This window comes from Aplidium turbinatum, chromosome 10, assembly GCF_918807975.1.
Source record: "Aplidium turbinatum chromosome 10, kaAplTurb1.1, whole genome shotgun sequence".
Lineage (NCBI taxonomy): Eukaryota > Metazoa > Chordata > Ascidiacea > Aplousobranchia > Polyclinidae > Aplidium > Aplidium turbinatum.
In genome coordinates this window covers 19726809-19749891 of record NC_137481.1, presented here as the reverse complement: position 1 = coordinate 19749891, position 23083 = coordinate 19726809, and the positions used below count along the sequence as shown (strand labels likewise).

The 23083-nt window shown below is 37.7% G+C and overlaps 1 protein-coding gene across 2 annotated transcripts; it reads right to left on the bottom strand.

Annotated features, from left to right (window-relative positions):
- Positions 1 to 2938: 2938 nt before the first annotated feature.
- Positions 2939 to 8853, bottom strand: LOC145778540 (uncharacterized). Of its 2 annotated transcripts, XM_082590043.1 has the most exons (8): positions 8697 to 8853; positions 6675 to 7192; positions 6027 to 6063; positions 5525 to 5608; positions 5364 to 5452; positions 5000 to 5105; positions 4056 to 4222; positions 2939 to 3665 (listed from the first exon to the last, which is right to left on the bottom strand). In XM_082590043.1, exons 1-8 carry the CDS (start codon positions 8803 to 8805, stop codon positions 3516 to 3518), a joined length of 1260 nt encoding a protein of 419 aa, XP_082446169.1. In that variant the 5' UTR covers positions 8806 to 8853; the 3' UTR covers positions 2939 to 3515. The 2 variants fall into 2 exon arrangements, with proteins under 2 accessions (XP_082446169.1, XP_082446170.1); XM_082590044.1 differs by lacking the exon at positions 5525 to 5608.
- Positions 8854 to 23083: the final 14230 nt, after the last annotated feature.

The window sequence follows — 23083 nt, the reverse complement described above, 5'->3', positions numbered from 1 at the left end:
TAAAGGCGTGATACGGGTGTGGTAAAAACGTAAGAAATATGAATCAATGCACACATAATGGAGTAATGGACCATACTTTGCCCACGCCATATAAAGTAGAGAGATTAACCGAACTATTTCAAGAGGGAAAACAAATTCCATTACAATTAGTGAGAAAAGAAACAGTTTAGAAAAGGCGTCAACTTCTGATGAAAATTAGAAAAAATTGTAATAAATACAATTCCTTTATTTTGAAATAGATTAAATGAAATATAGTTCAACTTGCATGCTGCATTCAAGTTGCTTGCAGTCAACTTGCTTGCTGCAACTTGCATTTTCATTTTGCCTGTTTAGTTGATTTCAGCAACATGGTCCTGTGTTTTGCCATGCTAGACAGGTAGTCACTATCTGGTCTAGCTCCAGAAGAAGTCAGTCGTGTCTGATTGACGAAACGTCGGAGCAAAAAGCAGGTTGTCACTTGATACATCGTGTGATAGTTTAGTTTAATTTGCACCAGTAGAACGTATCATGTTATTTAACTAAATGCTCGGTAAACAGCCTCATTCAATTTTCAGCAATTGGTGGTTTAGTTTTAAAATTACTTAAAGCAACAAAATTTAACTGCGGCTACGTGCGGCCAGCGGGCCACAAGTTCCTCATCCCTGATCTTACACGTGAAGGCTTTCAGATTACTGTTGGCATTGTATGACAATTATAATTCTTCATCACGTTTTACGACAGTTGTCCACCAGTGTTGATGTAGGGCTCATCGGGTTTGCTTCAAATCATTTCCCACCATCGACCACCTCTCTCTTTCAACTGTAGTGTTTTTACAGACATTCAACGAAGGGTAAGGGGCATGGGATCCGTTAGAGGGGGGGCCGCGGGGGTGATTATCCCCCACCAATTGGAATGGGGGGTAACTAATGCAAAATTACCCCCCCACTAAAGTAGAAATAAAAATCTAATTTTTATATTTTTTCTACTTTTGTGTTCTATTTTCATTTTTTTATTTTGTTGCACAACTTTTTAGTTGTTTGCTTGGAAACTCCGACTCGCAAGACAACGCAAATATGCAATAGAGCCCTGCATAATGCTATGGGAATTGTTCAGGAGCTAAGTAGTTTGCAAAATCAGTCTGGCAAGTTCAAAATCGCAGGAGGTATCCCACCATGGCTTGCACAGTTTGTGCCAAACAAGATGGCTGACACGTGTAGGCCTACCGGCCATTTCTTCAGTGTTGTCAAACTACGAAGCCTTGCTAAACACACTTCAAAATTTCAACAATGCGAAATCATTAGGCCTTTATTCCCTATTATTGCAAGACAACACAGACTTTGCATTGCAGTTTTGCCAAGTTTTATTCAAACCACTTGAAAAGATAACTGGCCTGTTGCAGATCAAGTCTTAGCCAATACCATCAGCAACATAATGGAACTGGTTGAAAACTCAAAAGTTAATTACCAGAGTCTTAGAAATGAAGAACAATTTATGCAGTTATACAAGAAATTTCAGCAGCAAGTAGATAGCTTAGGCTTAGCTAAAGCCCAAATTTCAAGAAAGCGCTGTGAGCAAAGTGCTTCCCATGACCTCGCTTCTCATTACAGAAGGCAGTTCTATGCATCTATTGACAGCATAGTGCAAGGCCTCACCCACCGCTTCAATGGCGAAGGAATTAAAACTCACCAAATGCTTGAAGTTTTATTATCTGGCACAGTCAACGACAGTGCTGTTACAGCGTTGGAACGATATGGCTTCGACCGGGGCTTCGACGTGAAAACTTTGGGCCAAGATTTAAGCCACTTTCATCAAAAATTTGGGACGATCAAGTATGTGTGCGATGTTCGAAACAAGTTAATGGGACTTAGGCCTATTATTGTCAAAGAGTTTTATGCCAGTGTGGAAAAACTTGTAAAATTGCTATTGGTCAATGGCCCTTCTTCTGCAGAAGCAGAAAGATCGTTTAGATCGCTACGCCGCTTAAAAACATAGCTCCGAAGCACAATGACTGCTTCAAGACTCAATTTCATTGCCATGTAGCCTACCATGCCCTTTAAGTGTATTTGGATGAGCTAAGTGTAGATGAAATCTGCAAAGAATTTTTTTCAACAATGCACAAAGATGTAAAGTCTTTGGCGACCTGTTCTGCTTAGAACATAAGCAGAGTGCAGACAGTGTTTTGTTTGAGTTGAGGTGTTCGTTTATAATATTATTTCTTTGTAGTTTTTGTGAGATTTTGGCACAAGGCATTAACTGGGTGTTATGGCATTTTTTGTTTAGTGTTATTTCTTATACGGCGCAGATGGTAGGCCTTCCTGTAGCATCGATCAAGATATCTCCTTATTTTCAGTTCTTGTAAAAGTTAATGCATTTTAGCTTTTTTTTTCTGAGTTGAATGTAGGCCTAACCCTAGATGCTGAAACGTTTCATTTCACTGTGGATGTTAGGGCACAGGTTGTCGTGCTGTATTCATGTAATTGTAAATTAAGTTTTATAGATTACAGCTTTAACCTTAACGTATTTGGCCTTTTAAATTTAACCTTTTAGCGTCTGAAGTGCAAAATTTGGAGGACTTGAGCCAAGGAAGAATACAGAGAGGCATTTTGCGTAGGTCCCCTCTTCCAGTCAAAATTGTCTCAAAACCTCAAAAAATTGTGGCAAATGTTAAAAAACTTTTGCTCGTGATTTCAGATTCGTTAAAAGAATTTTTCGATTTTAAATTGTGTTGAAAGGAAAATATTTTGCGCCTTCGGCGCGAAACAAGCAGCCTAAGACGTTGTAGCCTATATTGTATCAGAAACTGAAGCTTTCAGTAATGCGAACAGGGTCTGGGAAGCGACATTCCAGAAGCATATGTGATGCGATAACCCAATAAGCCCATGTCGATGTCAAAACATCTTTCCCGCCCCTGCTTAAATTACCCCCCCACTCTCAGGAAGTGTCCGGAGCCCCTGGTAAGAGGCATCATTGAATGGACAGCAAACAATAACTATGAGCTATAATACGCTGATGTTTTTATTAAGTGATTCTGTGATTAAAACTTGACTTAATAGAGATTCACAAATTAATACAAACTTAAAAGTATACAACAGAGTCATATTGCGTATATGCTATCCTATGGCTATTACGTTCCTGCTGTTATGTGAAAGATAATACAGCGATATATACAATACATCCATACAAACTACACAAAATGCAAGCTTTCAAAAAACAAAATATGAAAAATCAAACAAAGGGTACAACACATGTTCTCATTTTGACCTGATGAGGTCTTGTACAAAAGTGCCCAGACTATGATTAATTTGTTTAATTTTGTGGATGTCAGCATGCCTGCATCACTACAAACTTACTTTAAAAATAGTCAAATTGAATGTTTTGTTAAAGTAAAAAGAGTTTTGGTGAACTGACGTGTTTTTGTAGAGGAAAAAACATTTTCTGGTTACTGTAAAACGTTGAAAGCAGTTCCATGTCAGCAATACGGAAACACACGGATAGAATTTAAAGTTGAGTTTTTGAAATAAGAAACTTTCTTATTTTCAATCAAGATGTTCTTGTGTCATGTTTGGTTTAAGCGCGTTGTACCAGCCACACAATCCCTTTTTCTTGCGCACGCACGCAAACTGGCTGGCTCTCACATCCATGAGGGTGTAAGGATTTTTCCATAAGCATTGATCGGCGCCAGGTTTCTGAATAAGCCAAAAACATCAAGTCTTTAAAAATAATATAAAATCATCGACAAGGATGTGCAAGTTTCGTTTATCAACGATTGAGGTAGGAAATTTGAACTATAAAAATTAAGCACTTTGGAGTAAAATGGTTAGAACGCCAGGTCAATCTAATCAAAAATTAAAGAACCCAAAATGTAGATACTATGCTCATGTTCAGCAAACATTTCGATAATTAAACTGTCTTCATCTTCGCACTGACGATGAAGGCAAATCAGTTTTCAAAACGTTTGCTGAACGTGTTTAGTACCGCTTTGTTGCTTCGTTTCACTTGTTTATGGTATTGACAAAATAAATTCTCTACTAGATCTCTATTTAGACATAATTAAAGATGCGCCGAGCTCCACTTACATCGTTGCATCTTGGATTACATATTTTAATGAAGCAATCTTTGCACCCTTTGCTGTATCTGTGCTTCATATTACTGGTCAGATGGCGCAGTTCGTCTGCCGACAGTTGACTGACGTCGATGTTGTAGTCAGCTTGATGGAGAAACAACTGATGGTTTCTAAACGATCCTGTTCATCAGAACATAAACATGAAAGATTTTAATTAGCGGAGTTTAACATGCGATGGCACAAACTGACTCCACTTTTCAACAGTCGTACACTGTGGACTGTGGTTTAGTAAACACAGTAGCATTTTGACAGGGGGGTTCAGAGTGTACTTTTGGATGCGGGCCCGGGATACTTTTTGGAGGTTTGTAACCTTTCCAAGGGGTCCGAAAACTTGAAGAAACCACCACGTATTCTTTGGATATAGTGCGTTTTTATACGAAGTATCTTGATTGGGGGCCAAGGATTTCATTGTTACAGGCCCCAAATTATCCCTTCAACGGGCCTGAGTGAATATGTGCTATGGCAGTGAAATCAATATTTCAAAATTTGAGAAATTGATCATGCTTAATTGCTCAACCACCAGTGTTTGTAGTGTAACAATAATTTTGTAAAACTTTAACTCAAAAAGCAGCTACATATTTGGAAGGGGTTTCAAATACAGCAAATTTAAGCTTTCTCGTACGGAAAGAATGTGGCTACAAAAATATGTATGCTATTTTTAAATTACTGCATTGAGGCCGTCAAGACGATATGACTTTATCTTTAGAGATACAAAAATAACAAACATTTGCACTGAAATTAAACAATGTAGTATTAAACTCTACTTTAAACCTAAATCAACATCCGAAGCACCAAGATTCTGAGAGACCAGGAAACTATTGTTACTTTTTGTCACAGGCCAAGAAAACAAGCAGAGAAAATACTTTGCAAATGTGTCGCAGGATTTAGTTAACTTACCCATCACAATATAAGGATGTTTCAATTTCAAATTCATTATGCAAAGGCCTCCGTGTGGTGGGGTGTACAGGTATTGTGTGTCGTTATGAACGTTTCCTTTAAGTACCTACAATAAATCAGACTAAAATAAAGTGTTGGCGAAAGCAAAACACACTTGAAAAATAGTTACAGGCTAAGTTTCTAAAAGCAAAATTGTTTTTTCAACGAAGTTCGAGGCATATTAATATTAAAAATGTGCTGAAAAATGCTTCAAGATGTAAGTACAGTAATTTCCTTGGTTTTTCTAAATAAGGCTATCCTGCAAACGTGACAGCACCCGCAAAATCTTCTTTTGTTGCAATATTCTGTACATCAACCAACTTGCCTTTAATAATGTTATGGAATATTGTTGCATCAAGACACCGGTGTGTGGTGAGCTTCCTCTTACTGGTGCATCGGGTACCAATAATCCCCCTGAAAAGTTGTTGGTATTAAAAATCATTTTTCAGCAGTCCAGGCAGAGAATCAGTGTTGTAGCCCACGCACCTAGACCAGCATCTCTGCTGAAACGTGGATGAGAATGTCTTCTTTGAGTCCTTTTTGATGATCGTCTTTTAAGATTTCTGCTTCCTGAAACGTTTTTGTCACATGAACGCAAGCTTGTGCTTATTTCATCACTTTAAAGAAAAAATGTTTAAAACCAATTAGGCTACAAATAGAACTTTAAAAAAGCATTATAAATAAAACTAGTGTTTTTATGATGAATGTTTATATTTTAGAAAACGATTGGAAGATGCTAAAGATCATACATTTAAACTTTATGCAAAGGAATAAGTAATTAAATTGTTTTGCATTTTTTTTAAGTACCAAAGTGCTCCATAGGTTTTAACGCAGTTTATTTATTCAACGTCTAATTGTTCAAGTTGTTATTTGTCTGACAGCACCAGGGAAGTAAAAGAACAAAATTAGGTCAACCACAACCCTATTAGCTAAGCACCTCAAAAGAAAGTGACCGGCCGTACCTACAGTAGGCCGTGGGTGAACTTACGTTTTCTCCTCGAACTCCGCTGTCGCCCTTCAATGCCCTGTAGTATAAATAAATTTCAGTTTTGTAAGACTCACGCGATGCATATATTTCAAATCTTTAGTGTACACTGAATAATAATAAACCTAGGTTTTCGTAATCGTAATCAAGAAAATCATCGTAATCAAGAAAATCATCGTAATCAAGAAAAAGCTGGTAGCAGTTTGAATTATTTCTAAACACTTAAAGAACTTTTGTTTCAACAAAAACACTGCTACAGCACTATATTGCCTCGAAATCAATGTTTTTATGAGGCGAGCAAGCAAATTTGAGAAAAAGTCTTAAAGACACATTTTCTCGTTGTGCCAAAAGCTCAAGAATTTCAACGCTTTGCGCTGTTTGTTAACAAATCTATTACATCTTAACCATAACCTTACCACAAAATTAACGTGCGCAGATGTTGAAGCAACGTGAAGAGAGACAGACTACGTGAGCAATGTGTCTACTAAGGCGAAGAAGAATGTGGCTAGGTGAGCAATACCGATTGACGCAATCATTGAGAAATGTGACACTGATAAAACGTTTATGACTTGTTATTCATTTTATGTTGTTATTGTGTGTATTTAAAATATCATAAATATGTTAGTTATTTATGTCTCAGTAGCAAAGTACCGCAAAATGATCAATGTTTCCTGGAGTTGCTCCATCTGGACCTAATTGAGCATAATTGGTTCGGTGAGCTGCCGCAAACTTCATGGCAACGTATCTTCCCCTTCTTGCAGCTGCTTCTTTATGAGACCCTTGATCAGTTGCGCTGTCTTCGGCTCCATCTGGACTCACAGAATGGCCTGTTCTTATTCCATGCCAGTTTATCACCCTTCCTCCTTCAGGAGCAGGTCCTGCTTCTTCGTTCTCTTCTGGCTGTTCATTGGATGCATCATTGGATTCTGAAGACAGTATATGCCCTTGGTTTCCCAGGGCAACTCCCGCTCCTCCTTCGTTTGAAATAATTGGTTCAGGAGGAAAAAGATCAGGAGGTATTTCTTCCGGCTCCCAAGGACTAGGATCACTGTCACCATCTTCGTGTTCTGGTATAATGGGAGGATTTTTTTCTGGTGTGTTAGCATCTACAAACGTTCCGTCTTCTTGCACGTAAACTTGCTTTTGACTTTTGACGAAAATTTTAATAACTGAAAATGTAACATGTATAAAATTAGAACAAAGTTTTGGGGAGTTAGTTTCCTTAAACTATGCAAGAAAGCAATTCTGGTTAGAAACAGGAAATAAAAAAATGTACCACTACTTTCATGAATTTTTTTTAAAAGTACAAGTTCATAATACAACAAAAACTATTGCCATCTGTCTGGTTTTGTTATTGTTTGAATAAACATTTTAATGAATAAAATTACATTGCTGTTAATTCTTTATTTGTGATACAGTAGTCCCCGCTTATTAAACCAACGATTAATAGGCCCACCCGCTTAATAAACCCAACTTGGTCCGGTCTGGAATTATTTTCATTTATTCCTGTAATAAAAAAAACTCGCTAAATAATCTCAGTTTTCAACTTCATTTGCTTGAATTTGTGTAAAAAGGCGTCACAATTTACTATTTTTCGTCTCGCTTTCGACGATTTCACACTTCATTGCTCTGGTAACTTTGTTCTTAACTCAATTGTTTCGTCACAAACCGTTTATCCTGGGTCTTATTTACCCGGGTTGTAGAAAACAAGGATCATTGCTAACACAACTTGCAAAAAAAGTAATTTTTTGAATGAACCGATCATTGTGCGGTCAAGCACAGTTGTTAACAAACTTAGCAGCTTTTGATCATAGTTTAGTCGGCCATTGCGTTTGCCAGTCAGTGGCAGAAATTCGTCCCCCACTCAGTATGAACAAAATCGTTCGGTCCCGAGGTGGGCTTAATGAGTGAGGACTACTGTATTACAAAAAATGTGCTTTTTTTAAGTTTTGACGATGTTCTCATTTTCATTCCAAAAACCTCCTCTAAACATCGTATTGCAAGGTACTTATGAAAAGTTCACCTTGAATGACAAAAACAGCAATAAAATATAAAAACTCACGACACAAAAGTTCAAATTGTTTTCAAATACAAAATCTGGTTGACTAGGATCCAATTGCAACCCAGACAACAGCAAATTAAATTAAACATGGAAGTAAACAGCGATAAGTTATGAAAGGGCTACAGAGAATGTGTCACCTTGTAGTTAATCTTTCATAGTATCACTTTACATTTGGTTTGCTTGATGTTGTACTAGTGTAAAAACGGCAGGCTATTCGTCTTTCAGCGCTTTGTAAACATGTTTATCAAATGCACAAACATTTTAACAGCAACAAAGTTTTCTATTTGGTTTTATACTCTCAAGTCTCAATACGTGTTATCGTACAGTTGTTCCATTCCATATCATAATATGATGTTTGTATAATATTACACAGTGACAATTTTTTTTTATCTGCTTGTCTTGCTTCAGCAACTACGCAAAGGTGTCCGAGAGAAAGGAACTGGCCACCATACTCTCGTTAGTGGCTAGCAATAAGAACATTATCTTCTTATCCTCCAATGTTTGGATTCAAGCATGGGACTCACCCTTACATACCTTGTGTTGCTGGAAGTTTGTGAGAATACGAATTTACTTTGCAAAAAATGACAACAAAGTTAAAACATCGAACTCACCGAAATCTGCTGTACAATACAACATTTCCGGGTGCATGGGTGATGATGAGCACCCCTGAGCTATATGAAGTCCAACACAAAAGATTAAACCAATCGCAATGAATCCCATTTCAGCTACAACGTTTGTTGCCCACTGCAATATCCTAGTGCTTACGAACTCTCTGCAGGACATGTTAAAAAAATGTTTAATCAGTATTTGAAACACAACATGGGCACGGTTGGGGTGAAAAGTTTATTGAACTTACAAAATGATTTACTGAAATTACGTATAATTTTATAGCAAAAATTTGAAAACCACTACTCTACTATTTCAAACAACTTGTGCTCGACCTTTGTGCACCCGGTGGTGATTGCTTTCTTCATATTGTCACAAAAACACTGACAAATGAAAGTGAGCCAATATATTATACAAGTTTATATACAAGAGAGCTGTTAGGAAATGACGAAAAAGATGGTGAATGAATTCTACAACTTTCTCGCCCGACATAGGCCTATACGTCATCAAAAGTCAAACACCGTGTAACAAAAATTACTTCTTTCACCAATGTGGCAATTTTATTAAGAATTAACGACCTTCACACTCAAAGGCGTTTTGTGACAAAACAAATTTTGTGAAAAACCTTTTTTCAACTAACATAGCTTAATTGGTCTTCAACACTAAAATCTACTTACTTTCTAAAATTACATCGAAACAAGTAGGCTACAACTGCAATAGCTGTATTTTTTCTAATACAGTACAGTTTTGTTTAGTAATTTAGTCGGACGAGTTGATTTTACTAATTTCAACCTGACCCTTTCATTTTCTCGCAGCACAAGGCACATACTGTATTGTCAAGAACAATCCGTTTTAGTTCAACGCCCAACTCATTTGCGATTACCTGACAGTCATAAAAAGTTCTATCTTCATTTTTTTTCGTTAGTTTTCCTGTAGGCTATTGACTGGCTATTTTTGTAAAACCAAACCTTTCATATTTATCAATTTTTCCAGTTATGCTGCAAAAGCTTGGGCCGAGTTTTATCTCAGTTATGCGTTTTCCTGCAGGCTCACCATCATTTACAACGTGTTTTGCTGTATCACTTGTCAGTCGCTTGCAACAGCAAGTGTAGTTACATGTCATCAGTCATTAACACTCCCGTTTTGTCCAAATCCAGTTTTATTTGATCAGGTTCAGCATCTCCTAAACTTTGAAAGAATAAAATGGAGTCAGCCTATTATAAAACGGAATGAAGCTCATCTTTCCGTCTCGTTGTTTTAGATTAGATTAGCCCATTGTTATTATTAGCTCTGTGGCCGAATGGTCAGGCCGATTTTTCTATCTCTGGTGCGTATTTGTTCCATTCAAAGTCGGGTTATGACAAAACTTAAGAAACAATATAGACTAGCACCAATTGAATTTTCCTCTGCGTAAAGCATGAAGGATGAGTCTGAAGCATTGTATCTATCCTGAATGCTTTATGTGAAAGTTATATGACGCTTGTCAGCACATATTGAATGTCCTCAATCATCAAGGACATTTCTACTGTTTTATCTTTAGAAGGCATTTTTTACATTAGTTTATGACCAAACTGGTTATCAAAAAAATGAAAATTGCTTATTGCTAAGTTTTTACCTTGTCACTGCAAAGCGCAGACATAGTCTATTCTATACACTACCTTAAACCCGGAAGCAGAAGACACACAAGCTGAGATATCTATGCAAGTAGGCTACAGGATACAAAACTTTGCGTTATTCAAAGTCAATATTCCTAAAGCAATTTGACAGCATTTATCCATCACTTATGTACCTCGACTACAGGAAGTAGATTATTGCGGAAATGTATAGAAACGTATCTGATCTGTTGACACTCTTTTTCTGACCATGACTTGCCTTTCACCCTAATCAACTCGAGGTTTTCCGGTTGTGGCCAATAGAAGGCACAGTTTTCAACGGTGAGTTCATGTGTAGGAGAAAGGCCTTTTGCAGCTTGTAAATCGTCTGCATTGAAACCTATCTCACTTGAAAGTTGATCTTACGTCAACTGACATCACGAAAAAGAAACGAAAGTTAAATTGCTAACCTCAAGGTGCATTGTAATTTTCTTCAAATGTTTTATTACTTCCTGCTAGGACCTGTAAATAGCTGAATGTGGAAAACGATTCTAGCGCTCTGCTCAATGGAAGAGCAAAGTTACTTTACGTTAAGTTACAAAATGTAAAAGCAACCACAGCAAATTACCAAGTTACGTCTTCTAGACTCTCAATTTGCAATGTCATAGTAAGTGATATTGTTTTTTTGCTAGGATAGTCAGAAATAAAAAAAAAACATGATGGTGAAGTAGACACTTTGATGTCTGCATGCGACAAATCAGCTATGATTGGTTTTCATTCGAGTAAAATTTCAAAAACTATCTGTGGACTCACAACTTGCCTCCAATAATGCAATTGGAGGTTTGTTTTCGGCGGTCACGGAGTCATTGTCATGGCTTCAGTCGTGGACTTCGCTAACTCGCTAGGCTATTATAGCGACGTCCACGCTTCAGTTTCGTGCCAGGAAACAAATTACTGTAGATGAAGAGCCAACTGATCTTATTTTTAACACAAATGCAGAATTTTGACACAAATTGTAAGCAAACCAAGAAATCAAGTTTTGACATCCTGCTTGCCTGAAGAATGGGGGAAAAATTGTCCGACTCTGAAGAACGGTGTGAAAGAACGGCTGAACGGTTGCCTGAAGAACGGTGTGAAAATTTGTCCACTCTGTTAGGTTGATCAGGCTGACAGAGTTGGGAGTGTACCAAAACAAAAAGTCTTAATTCTTGCCCCCATACTCGACACTCTTGTTGATTTCTATCGGCGCGCAGAGGTTGGATTTTTCAGTCACTTTAAGTTTGTAGAGAGCAGCATGGCACTACATTTCGAGGACAAGTTTTTGCAACAGCTTCAAGATAACAAGACATATAAAAAAGATATTTCGATCTGTTTCCAGAAACGCTGCATGACAACTTTGTATTTTTTAAATGACGCTTTTAACTGCAACGTTTTACAAGCGTTATTTCAAAACGAAAAGTGATAAAGAAAATATTCTTTTTTTATTTTTGTAGCCATCAGGTTGAGATACATTTGTGTTGCGTGTTTGTAATCTGTAGGTCGCTGTAGCAGATGGAGCATTATGACCGGTAGACACGTTAACACAATTTTCTCTATGAACCAGTTGACTGCAGCGTTGTGACTTGTGAGCCTTCTAGCATTCAGCCAGAGAGTTGGTTCTTGCTTTGAACTTTTTCGGTAATTACAAAAGAAAAAAGAGTAATGGCAGAGGTGAGAATCGAACCCCAATCAAAATGGCTTTTCTCTAACCCTCTAGGCCAGGGGTTCTTAACCGGGGGTAAATTTTACCTACCGAAGGTGTAAATTTACAGAATCATAAATTAAAGCAAACATCATTTTTTCAGTTATCAGAACAGAACACTCTGTTCTCTGTTCAGAAAACTTTGTTCTTCTTTATCACACCGAAGTTCGGTGGTTCTCTAGGCCCTAGAGGTCTCATTTTGTCTCGAGTTTTCCGACTACATGGTGAAATCGAGATTTTTCTTCGAGAATGCAAATTCCTGTTGAGTAAGCACTTTGGCGACAACAAATTTATTGGTCCATTGGCTTACTTGACAGACATTTTTTCACGTTTGAACCAGCTCAATATGCAAATGCAAGGAAAAAGTGTTACCATTATAGATGTACATGATAAAATTCAGGGCTTTCAGACAAACTTAGATCTGTGAAGTAGAAGAGTTCAAACAGGAATTTACCCAAATTTTCCAACATTTGATGATTGGAAAGTCAGTAGAAGTCGCAACGAGATTTCTGACCTTGAAGTTGAAATATGCCAGCACCTTGCCGCCTTAAAAAAGAACTTTGACGGTTACTTCGAAGGTGAAAGTTTTAACAGTAGGCCTACTGCTCTTTGGATAACTCATCCCTTCGAAGCAAAGTTAGAAAGTATTGCTGACGATGATCTTTGCAAAGATGAATTGATTGATTTTCAATGTTCAACAACGCTTTGTTCCAAATTCTTATCGTGCAATGGTGACTTTTCCAATTTTTGGTGTGGATTAGACGAAGAGTTTCCTACGTGTGCTGTTGATGCAAATAAAAGAACTTCTCTCTCTCTACGCTGACTAAGCGTGCATTTGAAGTTATTAAATCTTTTCCAACTACTTATCTGTGTGAAGCAGGGTTCTCTTCATTGTTGAATATTAAAACAAAACATCGATCTCGCTTAGTTCCCAAAGACGGCATGCGAGTATAGCCTAGCTCTTTCAACGACTGTTCCAAGAATCTCCAAAATTGTTCGTGGAAAGCAAGCACAAAAGTCGCACTAATTGACTGTTGAAATTGCGTGTCAGTTGTTAATAAAAGAAAAAAAAAAAACTTAAACATTCTTGTGTGCTTTTATAATAGTTATTTAGGACATTTGAGTAGACATTATTTTTCACAGGACCCCGTCAAGAACAATCGTGTCTTCGGTAAATTAACAGCTTGTTTTTGATATTTGCCAAGGTAAATCCAGACAAAAAAGGATGTTTTGCATTTCTTCGCATGGTTGACTGGACACGATGACATCACAAGGGGCCACCAAAACGGTGGGGGTAAATTTTATTTTTTTCATTCGGCAAGGGGTAAACGAGACAAAAAAGATTAAGAACCCCTGCTCTAGGCCACACTGGGTTAGGGTTATAGCGAAACAAACGTTCATTTAATTTACTTTCTAACGTACATGAGTCGCGTAACTGCAATCAGCTGATTTAAATCTTGCCTTCTGATTGGCTAATAAACCTCTTCTGCTGCAGCGACCTGCAAATTACAAATACGCATTTGTATTTGAATCATCGACCTGAACCGAAAATAGTTACCTAAAAGCGACTGTACCGTAGAAGTGTTTTGGCCAAACACTACTCCATATTTTATTGTCAAGCAAGTCCGTGCAGTGTGCAAAGCTTTAGGAATGAGTAGTAGGAGACCGGTTGTTCAAGATCATAAATTTTCACCAAAGAATGTTTGGAGACATTTGGCTTTTTGTTTGTTTTTCGTATCCAGGCTTACACCCGGTGGTTGAAGATTTAGATTAAGTGGACGGAAAGGCAAGGAAGCCAATCTTCGTGTCCACCTTCAGGCATGCCTTCAAGTGGACTGCCACAGACACAACCGCATGCTCTTGAGTGGTGTCGAACCGGCGCCCTTTCGATTGCCGTTCCAGTGTTCTCACCACTCGGCTATGCAGCCGACATTGAATTGTACTCAAATAAATCACATGAATACATTTTACTACAACTTTCTTCAGTACGATTTTCTTACTTTTTAATGTAACGAGAACTTTCCCTATACCGAATACATCAGTTCAGTTCAGTAGGCATAGCTCTAAGAAGGGCCGCGGATATTTCTCTCTTGAGCAGCTCACTGTTATAATTATGAGAGAAATTAAAGGCTATAGTCGAAGGGGCGCCACTCCGCAATCGACCTCAAGTATGTTACCAAAGACATAGCCACATGCTTTTGAGCGGTGTCGAACAGGCGCCCTATTGAACCAGGGTGCTCTCAACACTTAGCTATGCAGCCATCACATAACCATAAAAAAGAAAAATTATAATACTTACCTAACATCCATGCACTTTCAGACCAAATTTTATAAACTACTGTAGGCTACCATTTATTTAAACAATTACGCAATCTCAAGTTGTTTGTATTTGTGAAGCCTTGAACTACTGACGGAAACTGGTTGTCGAGATTGACAGGCGACAGTTTCAGCTTGTGGAATTTTTGTTGTGGGTATAAATAGACTTTCCTACTGATGAGACAGTGACGATTTGAATCAAGTTTAAACTGATGAGTCTGCTCAGTGACCATGCTATTCACAACTTGATGACGTTGTGTTTGAAATGACGACCACAAAGATGATGAATGCTGTGTGTCGTAATTCGTAAGCGCACGAAATGTTTAAGGTTGTCGCGACAGACTAACACACCAAGTCACGTGATAAAACGCCAAAGTGGAGCTGAAATTTGTGGCGTCTAGAATAGTAGGCGTGCACATAATTATACCAATCACAAGTTAGGTTCTACCGATTTATTCGGAGATTGTAAAAACGTAAAATATTTGGTCTTTTGTATAAAAAGTAAATAAGGTTTGTGTGTTTTACGACTTTTTTGTGATGCTTTGACAACGAAATATTCTTGCATCATCAGAATTAAGATTTTAGCCGACATCATGCTGTATGGAAGAAAACGTCTTAATCATATTTTTCTTTTGATTTTCTGTTGCATAAAAAAAATTGTGGTAGACTCAGAACACTCAATTAAGTATACAGGGCCGTTGAAAGGACCATGTGGGCTCAGTACTAATGAGATCTCCAGGCCCTAAAGCAAGATACTTCTAAGACAAACGCACCGTATCAAAACAATACGAGGTAGTTTCTTGAAGGTCTCGGTCCCAAAAGTACCCCTAAACCCTCTGTCAGCGCTGCTATAGGTATATGGTAAGCGTCAAATATCTTTCTAAAATTTTATCTAAAATTAGTTCTCCTCCTCTTGATCGAACCAGTAATCTTTGATTTTCGTAGATTGAAGTTCAAGTTGTCTAAACCATCCGGATTCACACAAAAATAGAGCTTCAGTACAGGCCTGTAACTAGCTTGGAGCACCAGGGGGGAAAGCAATAAGTATTCTAGAGAGGGCCCAAATTTACCTTCCGTATCATTAAACGACGTTTGTACATAATGTGGGTATATTTACGAAAAACATTAATCGTATTACAGCGTTTACATTAGCATAGATTATCGTAGAAATAGCAGCGTGAACTTGCATTGTAGAGTCAACTACATGCTGTAGCTTAAACAGTTATAATGACGACAGCATAGAAATTGAGAAGCAAATCATTTTTAAAACATCCGACCATCAACTAGCAATAAAATGGTTTAAAAATTGGCAAACTGCAGTGAAATTTATGATTTTGTAGTTGGTTTTTTTGTTAGTTAATGCATTGCCTTTCATGGACATCGAGTTCGTTTTAGTTTATTTACATTTTCCTCTAATGCGCTGCATAAATCGCACCAAATTTTTTATACTATACATAGAGAATAGGGGTATGATCAAATAGAGCTGCAGCCGCTGCACATGTCACTCATAATTTTGTAAATAATTGTACAATGTCTACATTGCACCTCATTTTCTCTAGTGCAGAATCAACAATCATCTCTTCAAGATCAATCCTTTATTGATAATAGTGAGAATATATTTCACACCATCAATGAAATGTATCCTCGCCATAGATAGGCTAGGTCCTACCTTAACAGAAGGCATGGATGGACTTCACTGAATTTATTAACAAAAACGTCCAGGTATATTTTCTCGGTCATTTCCTTTTCAAACCCCAACATATCCAAGTTCACCGGTCTCGTCTGGAATATAGACCTGCGTGTAGGCTTGTCTATCCGAGATAAACCGAGAAGCCACTCTTACAAACCGCACTACTGGACCCGAATGATGCCACAGTAGCGGTAATTTTATATAAATTCGGAAATGCATAGTCGAGATTCTCCTACTGAAGTTCAGTTGGAGAATCTTCAAAAAGGTTTAAACCTAGTCTTTTTTTACTTCTTATGTTGGCACACCAGGCAAGATTAAATTATACCTGCTAAAGTTACAACGTGACCTGTTGTGAACTATTAGGAATCCTCTTACTTTAGTTACGTTTTTAATCCAGTCGACCCTAAAAGAAGATTTTGGTTAACTTGACATGAAGTTGCTTTAAACTATGAGCCAATATTTTCAGACAGGGAATGAATAGAGTAATTGAAACTTTTGTCATCTTCGAGACCTGCTATTGTTTCTACGCCTAAAATCACGTCTCAAGCCTTGCTTTTCTTTTGCTATTGTTTGCTCTGCGGGGAGAAATTTGAAAGAGGTTGAAAAAGTCGTCTCTGAAAATTTGTTATCGATACAAGTTTGCGTCACAGCCAACAAAGTCATCTTTATTTCATCAATTGATAACAGACGTTGGTACAATGTAAGATGATGAACACAAAAAGGCTCACTTTGTTAGTTGGAAGCGCAACAAATTCCTCAAACGGTTACCCAACTTTGCCAAAAAGGTCAACACGCACAGTCTGAGTCTGATATCTTTTGTTCTATAGATTGTCTCTGTCTGTAAGCAGCACATTCAACTTTGCTTATCCTCTTAGAAAAATAGGCCACAATCTAGTTTTAAAGGGGTATTAAAGGAAAAACCTGACTTGGCGATTTTCCACGTTCTTTGTGTTTAACATGCTACCATAAAACGATTTTCAATAAAATTTTGCCCCATTGCGGTCTGACCACCATTGTGCGCGTGCTTTTGTCAGAGCTTTCAAAACGAGATTGGCCTGAGCAACGAAGCGTGCGACTGTAAAGAACGTCATAAAGTCTACGTCATAAAGTCTAGCAATCAACCGATCACGCAATAATTGTTACTGCGGGCGATTTGACTGTAGGCTATGTATGTATTTACATCAAAACAGCACATTTTAACATCAAAACAGCAGACAGTTTGCTCAAAACATCAGATTGGTAACGTGGCTTTTGTTATTGCTGGACTTTATGACGTATTCTTGAGCTGTGTTTGCACGTTTTGGTCATTTTGAAAAAAATGAAAATAAATGAAACACTGGACTTTGGGCTTTGCCAGCGCCATTGAAAACAATTTTTTTTGGGTAATTGTTTTTGAAATGTATTCTTGAATGTTCAGTTTACTCATTTTAATGCTTAATTCCGGTTTGAAATTTTCCTTTAGTATGCCTTTAATTGATGTTATGTGAACGATGAAGATCGCTAACCATGAAGCCTTATCAAAATTCAAATCAAGCAAAGCTCTTTTGCAAATAGTCTAATCAGGAAAATTGAAATATTTTAGACACACAATAAGGCAAATCTCGTTACGAAGATCATTTAATAAAAGGGAAGATAAGTAGTAAAAAAGGCAGACCAAGAATGGCTTGGACAACCATCTCTAAATGGACAAAATTAACTTATGAAAGTGCAGTACGAACAGCAGGCTCATGATTGAGAACAATGGCGCATTGTACCCAACCCTCAATACGAGGAAGCTTGGAAGGAACTTAATGATGTGAACAAAATTGTAACACTGCTACTTATGAACCCCAGTCAGCAAATCAGTTTTTTGTTACATTGACGAATCGCCTGCAGAGTGATTTGCTGACTGGGGTTTGATCAGAAGTGAAAATACATACGGCCAGTGACCTATGCTTGTTGGCAAGAGATTTCACCAGTGTAGGGGAAGGTGGGGTAAAGCGGACCAACGGGGTAAAGTGGAACCCCGCATTTTTTTGCTATTAAAGTTTCACTACTAAGCGGATACCATTAAGTTTAGTGAAGCATGACGAAAAGTAGCTGCACACGCCATTATTCAAGGTTTCATGGTTTAGAAGACACAAAAAAGCACTGAAATTACTTTTTGCACCCTCTGATCTATTGAAAGGTATGTATGGTAACTTAAATTGTATCTTATGTAGGCTACATAAGGTAGAAGTTTTTTTGAATGATAAAACTGAGCCTCACTATATCACGTACGCATTACGTGGATTCACTCATGTTGCTGACTAGCCTAAATTTGGCCAACAGTTAAATTAGTAGTAATGTAGAGGTGGGGTAAAGTGGACCAGTGGTGATCCACTTTACCCCGTCATACATACTTTTTTGTTTGTTTATGATTTCTTGACCGAATTAGGTGCTGTGTTAGTGTGTTACTTATAATCTTGTAGCTTATTTTACACAACAGCTGTGTAGGCCTAATTAGCACTTGAGTGGATAGTTGTTCTGATATGGTTGGTTGGTTATTGAATCTTTATCCTCGGACTGACAAAGCCTTGATAGGTTATTCCTGGTAGTTTCGCATACTTGTAGAGGCTCTTGACGCAGGGGCCGGTTACCGAGATTGGCTGAGTGAAGTTTCCGATTGCTGAGGTGTTGTTGCTTGAAATTATTCCATCCATTAAGTGCCGCTAAATGGAGAGCAGTCTTGAAATGCGTTGCTCAAGCGCACACCCCGAGAGTCGAACCAGTGCCGCATAATCTTGAGCCGGGCTCGTAACCACTGAGCTAACGGGGCGGAATATCCCACCAATCATGATCGAGTAGACGAGCTGGTTCTTAACTTAGTTGTATTCTTTTTTTTCAGAATGCCTCGTTATCACCAAAGGACATCCTGTGGGCGCATGAAGGCTGCGCTGGTTGCAATGAAGAGGATGACAACTTTATCTGTGAACTCTGTTTTTAAAAACAATTTTCAAAGTTTGATTCGTAATGGACTTATGAACTGCAGTTGTGAAGTTTCATAATGTCTTCGCTAATGATGCTAGTTGTAAATAATTTGATTGCGTGGAAAAAATTACGGAATTTGCTCAAAACTTACAACGGTCCAGTTTACCCCACATATGTGGGGTAAAGTGGATTATTGGAGGTAATTTTAAAATTAAAAGAATTTATATAAAAAAGCTGGCGTCATCAAAAACGCACTTTAAAAATTGTCGAAATATGTTACAGTTAACGCTCAAATAAATAAAGTTAAATTTTTTGGCAAAATCAGTGAACTGTACTGAATTAACCCTTAAGTATTCCACTTTACCCCACCTTCCCCCTACTGTATATCAATCGAGTGAGTATTTTATGATTTTATGGAATTTTTCACTTACATTTTTGAAGCCGGAGTGCTTGTATTTTGTTATTTCTCAGCGAAACAAATAACACTTGGTGGTAAGTAGGCTAACTTAAATCACATGGTAATTTACTGTAGTTCAAATCTTACGCTACTTTGCCATTAGTTTAGTAGCATTATGATAAATTTAAAGACGATTAATCCACAGAATGTTGAAACAAATAGCTACAACAACATCAATTGACAGTTAAAAAACTCAACGTTTTAACTCACTGATGCGTTCATATAAAGCTTCCTCGTTTTTTCATTTTTTTTATTTGTATTGTTCTGTAATTCCATAATTAGCTTGTAAAAAGTGAATATTTTTGCTGGCTCACATACCAGTGCTTTGCAACTTTGAGATGATGTTAGTAGTGCCGCAAAAAAGCTGTAGGTCTAACTTAGAAGTTGTTCAGCGGGCGTTTTTTCAATGACTTTGATTCCACTTTTATAGCATGGGTTGGCTTTGTCATTGTGTTCATTAAACAAGCCAGAAATCTCATACTTTCAATAGGCCACGTAGTTTTAAATTTATTTTGGTCGGTTGTAGCATCGATGCTATCGATGCATCGATACGAAAGATTATAACACAAGTGTTCTTGTGCAATGTGCAGTCAATGGGAAAAGGTTACTATAGGCAATAGCACGGCGAGCTATATTAGAGGGCGCCATGGGCAATAGGCATAGCCAACATCAAAATGTTTGCTCCTGTCTTTTCTCACGAAAATAAGTAAACAAATTATTATTGTTTTTGCCTTTTTGCACACCTTCCTGAAATAAATGAACCGTTCAGACAAACTTCTCCTTTTTGGTAATTGATTTTTGACGCACTATCAGCTGCCATTAATTAAACGTCTCAAACGAAGGCCATAACAAATCATCTGTTCTGCCATTGACGTTAATTTCAGGCTTAAGCCTTTTGGCCTCCTTGGTGTAGACCAACTGCCCCCATGACAGAACAGACAAACTATTAATCCTGAGTTCTATGAAGCTTTATAAAGGTCTTATTTTAATGTGCATAAACTGTTAAGGCGATTTCGGGAAACCTTAGCTTTGTTTGAGTAAAATCTCGCATCACATTCCTACGTTTAAATATCCTAACATAACGGAGGAGTCACTGCCAGTATCGTTGACAGAGGAGTCTATGGGGTAGTTATAGACCCAGTTCCGGCTTGATTTAGGGGCCCGTAATCTTTCCAAGGGACCAGAAAGTTTAAAGAAACCACTGCATATTCTTTGGAAATGGTGCGTTTTTTAAGAAATGTTTTGATTTGGGGCCCGAAGGTTTCATTGGTACAGTACCCATATTATTTCTCAACGGTTCTGGATACTGTCATAGGGGCATAGGACAAAAAGTCAAAACCCTGATTCGTCTTCTTCAACATATTAATCATATTTGATCAGCTGTGTTCTCCCATATGAATTCCCTCCATTCTTCTCTGTTTTTGCTAGTACTTCTGGCATACTTTTTATTCCGGTAATTTGCTTGATATTGTCAAAATATTTCGTTTTTTGTAGCCCCTTTGTTTGTTTGCCTTGCACCATCCCAGTGACTGGTGAACCCTGATTAACTGAAGATTAACTGGATCAACACTTTTTCTATTATAATTTATTTTATGGCTTCATTATAGTTTTCTCTCCTTGAGACAACCTTTCAGTTATCGCATCGGCTGATTCTACAAATTGCCTAACGAAGTCGAACACTAATCTAAAGCAAACTTATCAATCTCTTTTTCTAAGGATTCAAGTGGAACGAACTATGATTCATAAAGCATTTATTTTTGTTTACAAAAATGTTTTTCTCGAGTTCAGCGTTAATCAGAAATCAGACAAAAATATTTATCTTCTGTAGCAGTAGACTAGTCTGTACAATTTTCATTTTTACAATCTTTTGGCGATTTTCTTACTTTTGTGGAAGTTGAGATTTTATCAGAGTCGGCGGGCCGACTATTTTAGGTACTAAAAGTAGCTTACAATCCTCATGACAGTAGTTAAGCTCATAAATTTGTATTTTCTTTGCTCATTTACATTTTTAAATTGTAACTTATGAAACCCTATTTCACATAGTCACATAATACATGCCCAAAATTAAATACTTTGCTCATCACTGCTTTTGTAGCCTACTTGCACCCCTTGGAATATGAATGTTAACTTACTTGTACGTTATTTTAAACTTTTTCCAAGTTATTTACATGTTATTTTAAATTAAACCAAACTTGAAGCTGATTTTAAGCATTTAAACAAAGCATGGGCCCCACTACGACGTCTAATGCAGATTGATGCTGAATTTTTTTTGTTGTAAATGAAAAAAAAATGATGAGAAGATATTGATGACAAAGGCCTTTAGCTATCTTGAGTAGGTACTGTAGGTATTGAAGTAGGCTATCGGGGCGGACTATCGGGGCGGACACTGAGCTATCGGGGCGGACTTGTTTGATTAAATCTTTATTCTCGGACTGAAAAAGTTTTTTTGAAAGGTAAATCCTGACAGTTTCGAAGACTTGTAGACTCTAGAGGCTTTAAAGTTTAAACCACTGACGCAGGCCCAGTCAACAAGATTGACAAAGCAAAGTTTCCGATTGTTGCTGTTTTGTTGCCTGTAGCCTAAGTATTCCATCCGCTAGGTGCTGCTGAATGACCATCTATTTTGAAATGCGTTGTTCAAGCGCACGCACGAAGAGTCGAATCAGAACTGCTTGATCTTGCCAGGTTTTTGTTTGCCAAGTCGGGGGCCCACTTAACTCTACCGTGGGAACGAACATGTTGAAGGATCGTGAAAGAGAGGAAAATGAAGACATTAAAATCAATTTAATGTTTTTTTCAACATTTGTGTTGTCAGTTACTAATAGGTTTACTAACATCATTATCATTTTCCGCCTGTCCTATTAGCCCACTGCAGAGCGAATGCTTTCCCCTGTTCTTGCTAATCCAGTCGATCAGATGCTTTCTATACCAATTGGTTGTTGAACATTTTTGGTCAATCTTGTCTCTCTGTGCTTTACATGAACCATTGAAAAATTCAACCATACGAAATCTACACTAAACCCGTGTTGAGACATGCGTTTGAAAGGTCAGAGGTCTTACGTTAGATCGTATCTCACTCGTGTTGTAAGACTAGTGTAATAAAACTTGATCGAGAAAAACGCCTTTTACTGTATAGAAGTAAGCAACACCATGGTGAACATGTAGCTTACATTCGTATGACCAGGTTTTTTTTAAGGTTTGGTTTGGGTGACCGCTAAGTAGTCTTAAGAGACCACCAGTGTTTCATTTAAATACCAAAAAATAACCATATTTGCTTAAGACTTAGCGAGAAACAACCATTACTTTTCTACTGTAGTTGCAAGTCCAAATTTTGGGAAACCGCTGGAGAAATTTGGGGGACCGTTTCGGTCCCCCCCCCCAAAAAAAAACACTGCGCATGACTATTCAAATGTCGCTGTAGCAATAACTTCAATCGACGTTATTAGTAGGGCTTGTCATCAGTAAGCAAGTGCCACAAATAGGCTAACCGAATTAATTGTAGACTTGATGTAGCCTAAACGACTTTACTTGAATTGAAGCAAATCTGGCTTCTACTAAAAACTTCTGATTTTGTGGTCGGAATTTCTTGCTCTGTGATGTGAAATTCTGGTTTCGAATTCGAAATTTAAATAGTGAGACCAAGCAGT

Bases quoted from the DNA above. Each gene is read 5' to 3' on its own strand.
- LOC145778540 (XM_082590043.1), bottom strand. From the start codon at position 8,805: ATGGGATTCATTGCGATTGGTTTAATCTTTTGTGTTGGACTTCATATA. The intron at 6,064-6,674 runs GTACTTTGCTAC...TTTATACTACAG, and splicing joins GAAACATTGATCATTTTGCG to GGCATTGAAGGGCGACAGCG. The intron at 5,609-6,026 runs GTAAGTTCACCC...AAAACGTTTCAG, and splicing joins GCGGAGTTCGAGGAGAAAAC to GAAGCAGAAATCTTAAAAGA.